The 10,193-nt window shown below is 54.9% G+C and overlaps 1 protein-coding gene across 1 annotated transcript; it reads left to right on the top strand.

Annotated features, from left to right (window-relative positions):
• Nucleotides 1-2,930: 2,930 nt before the first annotated feature.
• Nucleotides 2,931-6,125, top strand: P884DRAFT_294243 (uncharacterized protein; the record flags this gene model as incomplete). Its single annotated transcript, XM_069444266.1, has 10 exons — nucleotides 2,931-3,681; nucleotides 3,927-3,951; nucleotides 4,171-4,332; nucleotides 4,429-4,581; nucleotides 4,778-4,786; nucleotides 4,852-4,873; nucleotides 4,920-5,104; nucleotides 5,169-5,365; nucleotides 5,503-5,575; nucleotides 5,896-6,125. The coding sequence occupies exons 1-10, from the start codon at nucleotides 3,349-3,351 to the stop codon at nucleotides 6,123-6,125; spliced, it is 1,389 nt and encodes a 462-aa protein (XP_069294951.1). The 5' UTR covers nucleotides 2,931-3,348.
• Between the last annotated feature and the right edge of the window lie 4,068 nt (nucleotides 6,126-10,193).

Raw genomic sequence — 10,193 nt, 5'->3', positions numbered from 1 at the left:
GGGGGGAAAGTCTCCGTGATGCTCTGTCATTTCCCCGATCCGTGGCTTGTGTTCAGTTGCTGTATGCCACGAAGTACAGGAGTGTATTGTAACTATGTACATACATACATACGTCCGTACACTCCCCTCTTTTGTTTTTTATCCCATTTGTTTTTTGGCCTTGCTCCGCGGCCGTTGCCTCGCCGCGCGCCTTGCCGCTCGCCTCGGTTTCTGGTTAAACTTGCAACACGGCAGCAGCGCGACAAACTTCCCATTGGAAGGCCTGCGAGGCCTGTGTTCTCTCGCCTTGTCTCAACCCATCCACGTCTTTGGCGTGCTCCGGAGAGAGGGAATCACAAAAGCAGCTCCCATCGGCGGCGGAGCCCCTTGCGAGGCTGTGCCGACCTGGCCGCACCGAACGCGGCCGGGACTCGAACCCACTCTTGGACCAACCGGGCCTCCGGCTCCTCGAGGTCGCGATGCGAGACGACGCCGACTGAACGAACCCGGGCGACCGGGACTGGACAGTCCTGTAGCACCGCCATCCAAGTGCCCTTTTTTTCCGCTAGTTTTTTTTTTTTTTTTTTTTTTTTTTTTTTTTTTTTTTTTTTTTTTTTAATTTTTCCCCTTTTTTTTCCCTTTTTTCCCTCGCTGTGGCTGTTCAGGCCTCTTCCAACGGCCACTTGAGCCATGACAGATCCGCTCAGACGGCTCTCTCTCCGGCTTCTACCCCCAACGATAGCTTCCCCCCTCCCCTGCCTCCTTCCTCACACGTCCTGAACACTATACTTCTCAGAGGCCGCAGGCGTTGTTGCATAGCATCGCGGCCTCACTGCCCAAGGTCGGCCGCGGCCGACGTCTACCGGGATGGCCCGAGTCTTGGGCGCGGATATACCGTCTAAGGGATACTCAAGTCATTGAATAGGTTATATGGCGTGCATATGTGAGGCTTGGATGGCCTATGTCCGCAATACCCAATCCGCCTCCCCCCCCCCCTTCCCCTTTTTTTCCCCGGGTCCAGTTATGCCCTTGAATCGCCACGCTGGGGAAGCATCCGTTGGGTCTCTACGAACGATATCTTCCCCACAGAAGGATGACGGTATCTGCGCCTCCCAAAAGGGAAACATGGCACTAGACTCCTTCACCGTTTACTCAAGTAGCGGCGCAAGCCCATGACACACACATCAGCCGCTCTCCCCGTCTTGTCGATTTTGCGATCCCTAGATATCTTTTTTCACCGTAGTTGACCGGCCAGCGGCAGTGGACTGCATTGTACCAAGCGGCGAATGGCGGGGGCCACGTTCTCCCTCGGCCCCCGTATAAATCCCCCTAACCACCCTTTTTCGGGTTGCCCTTTTCTTTCCTTGCTCGTCCCGCCTGTTCCCTGGTAACGAGTCGTGACTGAGGAAAACCAAGCAAAACGTCTGCCCCTCGGAAAAGTGCGGCAGGCCCAACGACCTTGGGTGTGTGCTGATCTTCCCTCAGCGCGCTTGTACATGCGTCTACACTGGCTACCGAGCCGGTGGTGAACAAAGTATGTCCAACAAACCCGCCTAACCCCCGGTGAAGAAGAGCCAGAGAGAGCCAATTAACTGAACTGGCGCCGGCACCGGCGCAGATCGCAAGCGCCCGCCATCCACCTTTGGGGAGAGGGGGATTGGGGGAAATGGGGGATGGGAATCGGACAGGGGGGCTGGCCTCCTCCTCCCTCCCTGACGGGTTTTGCGGTGAAAGCCCGACACGCCTCACGCTTGAGTCCAAGGTACAACTCAGTATCAGTAAAAAAAAAAAAAAAAAAAAAAAAAAAAACGCGGGGGTGCCCAAACCCCCCCAAAAAAAAAAAAAAAACCAAGGTATGGAACTGGTGGAGTGGAGTGGACAATGAAACGTCTCTTCTCTCTTCCTCTTGACCAGTGGCGATTTCCACTGCTCCAAGATCCACACATTAGAACGCCGAAAGTCGGGAGTTGGCGCACTTCAACCGGTGTACAAGGGCAGGATGACGGGAGTGATGCCGCAACGGCGAGCAGGGGAGAAGGGGGGAAGGGGGCGCGGAGAGACACTAGCGTGTAGAGTGTGTATATATAGGTATGTACCTACATACATGTGCCAGTGCCAGGTTCAGGGCTAGAAGGGGGGGAAAGTTTGGGCTTCAACTAGGACGCCTTGATCCCTGTGTGTAGTGCAGCGTAGGGCTGGGGGATCAAATCATCCGTGCTGATCCGAGCGACGGGAGGGGAGGGGACGATTGGAAGGAAGATCAATGGCCCGGGAGACGGGGCGCAGAAGGAGGAGATGGTCCTCGTGATCGGACGACGCCAGCCCATGGGTAGGTACCAGGCAGGCGTTGGCTCGCAGAAGGGCCGAGAGCGTTGACGACGTCTGGCCATGCAGCTTCACCTGCCTAGAATGGGGGTCTTGGTTATGGAATAATCTCGGCAGGGTGGCGTGGGAAGCTTACCGGTTTCTTCTCGATCACACCGACCAATGTTCCAGTGGGCCGCAAAAATCTGGAATCTCGAAGGGGGGGCATGATGAAGTTGCCACGCGGCGGAAAGGCCCTCGTTTGTTTACACTTTGCGGGTGCGAACGCGTGCAGGGGAGAGCAGGCCTCGTCTTCCCAGCACGGCCGGAGGGTGATGATGGCCCGTGAAGGTCCTCATGCCAGCATCTCAGTCCGAATCATCGACTGCATGACAAATTAGGCTTCCTTGGATCTATACCCTAGTTACAATGTAACTATCTACGAGTAAGCACACGTCTTCAATGGCGAGACATGCTAGGGCCTTCTGTTCAAAGGAAGCACCGGAACTCTTCCGCAACCGTTCGCAAACTTGGTTGGAGGAGAGGCAGGCGGGCGAAGAGCGGTCAGTTCTGGCCCCCCAACAAGGCGATGTGCTGCTTTCCTCAATGGATCCAGCAAAGTTTCCTAAACACCCTTTTTTTTTTTTGGCCATGGTACAAATTCTTGTTTATCAACGCCGCTCTCGTAGTGTATGTAAGGTAGCTACACTACGCAGGACGCGCACATACACCGGTGCTGACGGACATGTTCTCCCTTCAACCCCTGGCCCGTTTCCTTTTCCCTTCCCCCGGCCCTGCTGGCAGCTGCGCAAGAAATGTGTGTTCGACAAGGGCAACCACGTTACCGCCGGCCCACCGTGAGCGGTTCACTACATGCTAACGGCTCGGGCATAGATTCGGCTACACTACCCCTCCTCCCCCCTCCTCTAACGTTGATCCGTGGAGCGTAGTGTACCCAAACCCTTGGTTTTGGGAGACGAGGATGGCATTCCGCTCGTGAAAGTGGTTACCCACTCCCTGCTCTGCTATTTTGGCAAAGCCGCAAGACAAGCCGGGCGGCAGGAGATGGAACGGGAGCGGGCGAAAGAGGAGAGCCTCGGGAAAGAAGATAGCATATCGTCGCAAAGAAAGAAAGAAAGGAAGAAGAATGAAGGAATGAATGACGGAACCAAAACGGAGAACCGGCTCCCGTTAGGGAACGACGCCAGAATGGTAGGCTATAAGGCCATACAACAAAGAAAGAAAGAAAGAAAGGGAAAGGGGAAAAAAGAGCAAGCAACAGCAAGCGGACTGGAGTCGACTCAGGGAGAGCAAAACAACACGGACTCTGGCCTCTCTTCCATCCAAATGGCGGCATCAAAATCGATCGGCAGAGCCGCGGACAAACAACGCCCTGAGGTAGGAGGACGCTTGTTTCCGAGCCCACTGAGCTTCCCTGCGATACACTGCGGTTGATGAAGCAAGAAGGGGGAAGCGGGCTTCGTGTGTCCGGGGTTCGGGTTGGCTGAGGACTATCACAGCACACTAGGGTCCCGCTGTGGCACTCACACGTGCGAGAAGAAAGAACAGGCTCTCTCAACACAGGGGACTCCCTGAAACCCCGAACGGGGCTCTGCTGGAGCGAACTGGGGGTCCCGTATTAGCAAGGGTTAGGGGAAGAGGCAGGAGGTGTGTGCTCGCAAGGTACAAGTAACCTGAGAACCTGCAGCGGAAGATGCGAAGACTAAAGTTTTGTCGACCCGGAGCAGACTTTGGAGTGCTCGAGGAAATTGTCCAATCATTCCATCGGTTCTCTGATGGGAAAGTGGGCGATCGTTCGAGCTGGCCCAATGAGATGCGCGCCAGGGGTCGACCCCGCGGATCTGGCTTTAAACTACCAAGCGGCAGTGCGGAACCACGATTCATCAGGCGACAGGGATCTTGCGAGCAGAGTCTCCACCTTGCGCTACTTGTATCTGTTCCGCAGTACCGTAGTACCCCGAAACTGCAGAGTACACTACGCTAACGCGGTCCACTACAACTACGGGAAACACAGGACGGTAACAGAGTGTATCGTTACTTCCGCGCGGGATAGGAATCAGCCGCCTTCGGCCCAGGCATCAAAAAAATGAAATAATAATAAATAATAAAATAAAAAAAAAAAAGATCTGCGGGAGATGCTTGGCATTTGTACATACGGTGGACCAACCCCGTTCTACGCACGCACGAACACGAGCATGGCCACTCTGAGCATCATCATCATCATCATCATCATCATCACGCCCATATTCCGGGGAGGGGAGGAAGGGATAAGAGAGGGTAACTGACCAATTCTTGGTGCCATGCCTCCTTCTGCTTCGTATGGTGCCTGGGAGCCCAACGTACGAGCGATGCAGCGCATGCTTAACGGATGAAGGCGTGTTGTACGCAAGCATTGTACACAAAGCACTGCGTTAGGGAGTGTGGGAGTAGTTAGGTCCGTGTTGACGATTGCATACTTGGTATGTATGTACAGTACATGCATGTATGTGAAGTACGCGGCAGTGCCGGGCGAGTGTAGTCTACAAGTATGTATTCTGTGTAAACCAGGTACCTTACAAAGTCTACTTATGTATGTAACTATGTCCATACACCATAATTGTACTCCCTACGAGCAGCGCGAAAGACAAGCTTGCCAAACGGTCACTTTTAACCGGCGAAATTACAATGTGCCCGCCTCCCGCAACCATCCCGGTCCGTGGCGGCTCTGCTCAGCGGCCGTATTTGCGCGAGTCATCAACGAGCATCCATCACCTTCGGCTCGCCTGTTTCTTCTTCTTCGGCGCGAGGCATCATGCCGTCTGTACGGGCCGAAGAGCTATACATATACAACGCTACATAATGTAGCTATGTACGTGCGGGAGCAGCTGCACAACTCAGTGTGCAGAATCTGGTCGGGGACGGGAGCGGCCCCTGTGATGATGGGCGCGCGCTGCAGATGCTTAACCAACCCGGTGATGAGACGGGCCAGAAACCGGCGCAGCTCGTCGCCACAGTTGCACAGCCGCCGCGGGAGTGCAAAGATGCGATGCCCCTGAGGTGGTGGTGGAGGAAGAGGAGAGAGGTCGGTGGTCGGAAGGGCGTTGGGGGCGGGGGGGAGGGGGGAGAAAGGAAGTTGTGTGCCAAGGGCCTTTTGGGGGCCGTTGCCGGTCCGCGCGTTGTGTTCTCGGCACGAACTCCAAATATTCTAATCTGTACTAGTTACCCGTTCCCCACCCCCGCGTCAGGTTGTACCTATGTACAATTTTTGCCCGGCCGAAGACTTTCGGGCGCTGTAAGATACGTCGCATACGTATAACTACAACACAACACTACGCCGGGTATTTGGCACGAACGCCAAGATGCGCCCAACTCGCCAAAAACAGCCTTTCAGTGGAGACAACACATGACCGCAGTGGCTACGGAAAGGTTGCCGTGGTGGAGCAGAGACCAGGGAACAGGTCATGGACCAGACCCACATGAAAAGACACCACGGAAACCGGGGGATGTCTTCCGCGGCTGGTGTAGTTAGTGGGCATTGCTGTCCGCCGTTGTGCTGTCTACTTGCAGTGACTTAGTGTAGTGCACACTACTACGCTCTTTTACCGATCGGAGCCCCAAACCAGACTAGGAAACGGCCCGGGTCTGGCCCGCCCGCGGACACTCCCTGGCAGAGTGTCAAAGAGTCAAAATGCCATCATCCCTTTGCGCGCGTATCAAGAGCGAGCAAGCCGGAGGAGACGTTTGACGGCGAAACGAACGCGATGTGGGACCAGGAGGGCGCGGACAAAGTAGGGGACGCCTCGTCATCTCATGTCGCGTTGCAATCAGCCGGAGTCGCCTGACTGACGTGTTTAAACCACATCAGGCAAAAGGGTTGCCAGCCGTTCCGTTCTGCTGGGACCGGTCGGCGGCTGCGCGGTGATTTTATGCACATGCCAATGTGTGGTATATCCGTGTCGTTTGAGCACTGGCCCTGCAAGTCCAAGCTAGCGTAGCATGGTCTGTCTCTCAGACGTAAATTGGGGATTGGAAGAGGAAGGACGCCGAACCGAAGAACGTTACATACATGCAAGACATCCAGTCCTTGCGCACCTTGAGGACGGACAAGACAATGATCGGAAATTCGGATGGGGAGGCCGGCAATAAGGCCAAGCTTGGTTGCGGATATGCGCACTCCCGTTGTCGTTCGCCATCCCGAAGCACTCCAGATGCGGCGGGCGCAGAGTCGCTGGGAAGGGTTCCTGGATATTCGAGGCGATATTGGCTCACATGTCAAAGTCTTTTGCCACACCTTGATCTTGCCTGTGCCCCCCCAAAAACTCTGCCACAAGGCTTAGCCGCGAAGCATCTGGTCGCAAGAATTGGTCGCCACCGTCGCAGAATCAGTACTTCCTTGGCGCAGCGTCTGCACCAAGTAGCATGTTGCTCCGTGACCCACCGAGCAGAGAATCGGCCCATCATTCAAGTTGTGGTGTATCACAGCACATGCTTGGTAGTAGGAGATAGTAGTATTCCCCCATCCGCTGCTCGCGTGTCATGGCGAGCTTCCGTGCCACCCCGGAACTGGATGGCCCGATTTGATCGGAGTCTCGAGTCAAAAATAGGGAAGAGACCTTTTCAGCGACGGGCGATGGTGTCGTGAGTAGTCAAGGTATGCCCCGTGCTTGTTCGACCACGCTTGCCTAAAGTGTATTCGGCGCGGCTGGAGGGAACTGTTGATTTTGAATCTTGCCGAGGTTGAAGGGTGTTGGTGCTCGAGCTGCATGGTTGCCGTCTTCGCGCCCAATCCCCATACGCAATAAGCGCGCTGGTGGTGGTTCCAGATCGTGTTGGTGTGCTGAGTCGGTCGGTGATTGACAACGGAAGGAGGGGCTATCCGTTCGATCTGCACCTCCAGCCCAGCTAATCCGCCCTTTCCCTCAGGGCACACTGCACCTTCCCTCTGAACGCTCGTCACCTCTGCTTTCGGTCAAAGGCAATTCGCCTAATAAGGTCTAGCGCGGACCCGACGGAATGGTAAGACATGCGATTGGCTCACTGGACGAATTTTGTGCTGGGCACCGCCAATTACAGATCGACAAATCCAAGCACAATGTTGAAGCGCGCACCACCGCACCCCACCCTCTCCAAAAAGCCCTGCATGCGGATATTGTAGTAGTATGTAGTGTACAAGCACATATACAGTTGTAGGGTACACGTTATATCACCCTACCTAGTACATCATGCCGGCCTGCTTTGAGGCGTTTGGGAAGGGAGACTCCTAAACACCGATCGACGATGGCGCATGCAACCGAGTGTTTTATGTCCTTGTATTTCCTTCCGACAGGAAAACGACGCAGTCGCTGTTGCACCTGCGGTGATGAAAGTGACTTCATTTCAAGGCACAAGTTGGCTTATTTTTTTTTTTTTTCGAGCAGGCGTGTCCGGCCGAAATTTCCCGTGTTGAAGCCTGAAATCCACGATGCTGGGGAGGTGCCAGGGTATCCGCTGCAGCATGCAGCACAACACCATTTGTAGAACGATCGCAGAAACATTCGAGTCCATGATGGCCCTCGTTTGGTAGTGGTTCCGTACTAAATGTGCACGAATCGTACAGTACCTCATGCTTCGAGTACCAGGATTACTGTCGCAACCGTGAGTCAGGGATATGGAACTGAGGTTACAATGGTAATCCGTAAACCGTAGCATAAAACGGCTACTGTGCCCGCGAGTTCTTCACACTCTGACGGCCGTTTCTTATTTCGCTAGTGCTTGATGTCCGAGCAGAAAAAAAAATGAAAATAACACAACGATGATACGATCATAGAGAAAGGGGAAGAAGTTCTCAGATACTCACTTGCTTGGCAATATTAGCCAAAGCGTCAATGCCGGCTACCAATTTGTACATCGCACGCACAGTGTACTGTGTAATGTTCAGGAACTCCGGCAGGTGCCGCCCCTGCCGCATGCCACTTACCCGTTCTGAGCTGTCCTACATAGTTCTTCCCTCCTTGGTTCGTTTAGGTAGCACAGCCTCGACTCAGTCCCCACTAAAATTCATACGCGGGGGCACAGTTGTTTCATTGCCATAGCTGTCCGAAGCTGCCCTGCGAGGTACAACATATGCTGAGCAGTTTTCGGGCTGGCTGCCGCCCTTCTCAGCCCAAGCGTCCGCCTGGTCTGTTTTTCGGGCCGCTGCACCCTTGGTGCGTTGAATGTAGATCTGAACCACGAACCCCGGCAGAGAAGACACAGCAGGCCCCGGAAACCACCCCCCCCCCCCCCGGGCTATCGCTGCTCCGTGCTTTGGCTCCTTGGCCCATGCTCCTCCAAGGAATGATGGTATGTTTGTATCCGTACAGTACCCGCATTTCAAGAAAAATAACCCGAGCAAGATACTTCCTTCCAATTACATTTTAGGGCAAAACCCGCGTACCCTCAAGAATCGGTGAATATCGTTACCCTGATACCTGAATCCTGAGCCATCCCGGGCCCCAGATTTCGCAGCCCACATCAGTGCCAAATTAGCAATAACTAGCCAATGCTGGCCCCGGCAATTGGTTGGGCTTCGCCCCCAAACTCGCTCGCCCAGCGCAACAGTAAGCAGCAGTGCGCTGGCAGCGATTGAAGAGTTGTCAAGCTCGGAAGAGGTACCTCGAAAGCCGCGTCAAAGGCGTCTTTACCAGGCTCCGAGTCGAGCCAATTTGGCTTCATCTCAACCAACAAAGAATACGGAACCGCGCGGCGGCTATTCTCGCAGGGGGAGCTCCCGCATCGAGCGAGAATGATGCCTTCTTCTCCGCCATCTGCCCACCCCCTCCCCTTCTTCCCATGCCGGCTGGGCTGGGCCGTGGGGTAGGGTTCGTCGCCCACTGCATGGTACTGTACACTGCATGGTTACAATGGACGGCAGAACTGCGCACATGCCACCGCCATCGATACTTGCGGTATGTATTCGGTTACCAGTATGGAGTCGAAGTGCGCAGTGCATCCATTCACTCGAATGCTCCACTTTCCCGAGAGGAAGCAAGACGGGACTGACCTTGTCCGTTCCTCCCCCGTCCCCGTCGTGACAACGGCAAGGACGGCTGTCTTGGTAATGAAAGATGGGCACTGAAATTCCTCCGAAGGCTTAGCGTTGTTCTACCGCCGGGCGATTTTCCAATGCCTGTCCGGGGAGGGGAGGAAACTCGGTGATTCCCCTTGTCCTGCGTGTCGTGCGCCGCTCTTCGGCCAGCGAGGGTTCAGCGCTGAATGCCGAACGGATGCACCTCAGAGCGAGCAAGGTATTTTCCTCAATTTATCCAGTCGCGCTGGCGAACAGCTGGCAGCCTGGCCCGATCCCGCCTGGAGGAGTCATACATATTGTGTATGTAGGGCATGCTTTCCCAGGCATCAACAGATGGTGTGTGGGAACAGCTTCGTACACCTGCGTACCTAAGAGGATAGATAGCGCGGCTCTGCCGACCGTTGGCATGATCTTCAACTAAGCCGACGGCCCCGGGCAGCGGAACGCCTCGGCGGTGGCCCTTGGGGTCGTTGAGAAGGAAAGAGGGGAAAAAAGCCTACACTAGGGCGCGTCAAGAGGTCGCAGCTGGTACAAGCCTCAACCAGCACAGAAAAGCTAGCTCTCGTGGACGGACGGACGTGCATACATACTTTAATGAGTAAGTACATACATACATGGACAATACGGATCACACTAGGCAGGACATACGCATACATACACTACAGCACCAGCGCTGCCGGGGATTGAGCTGTCCTAGAATGGCAGCTTCCAACTAACACCCTGCCATGGTCGCGCGAAATCAGCACCGTCTTGTTACTTGCGTGCCGTACACAGTTTCTAAACGGTCGGCGCCTAACACACCAGTCAGACTTACGGCGACGGCAAAGTACTGCGTATCAGGGTACGAATGGAGTGGCAGGGG

Source organism: Thermothelomyces heterothallicus (genome assembly GCF_042370625.1).
Source record: "Thermothelomyces heterothallicus CBS 202.75 unplaced genomic scaffold P884_scaffold_25, whole genome shotgun sequence".
Taxonomy (NCBI): domain Eukaryota; kingdom Fungi; phylum Ascomycota; class Sordariomycetes; order Sordariales; family Chaetomiaceae; genus Thermothelomyces; species Thermothelomyces heterothallicus.
Note: the sequence above shows the minus strand (reverse complement) of the source record. Positions and strands in the feature narration are given on the sequence as shown.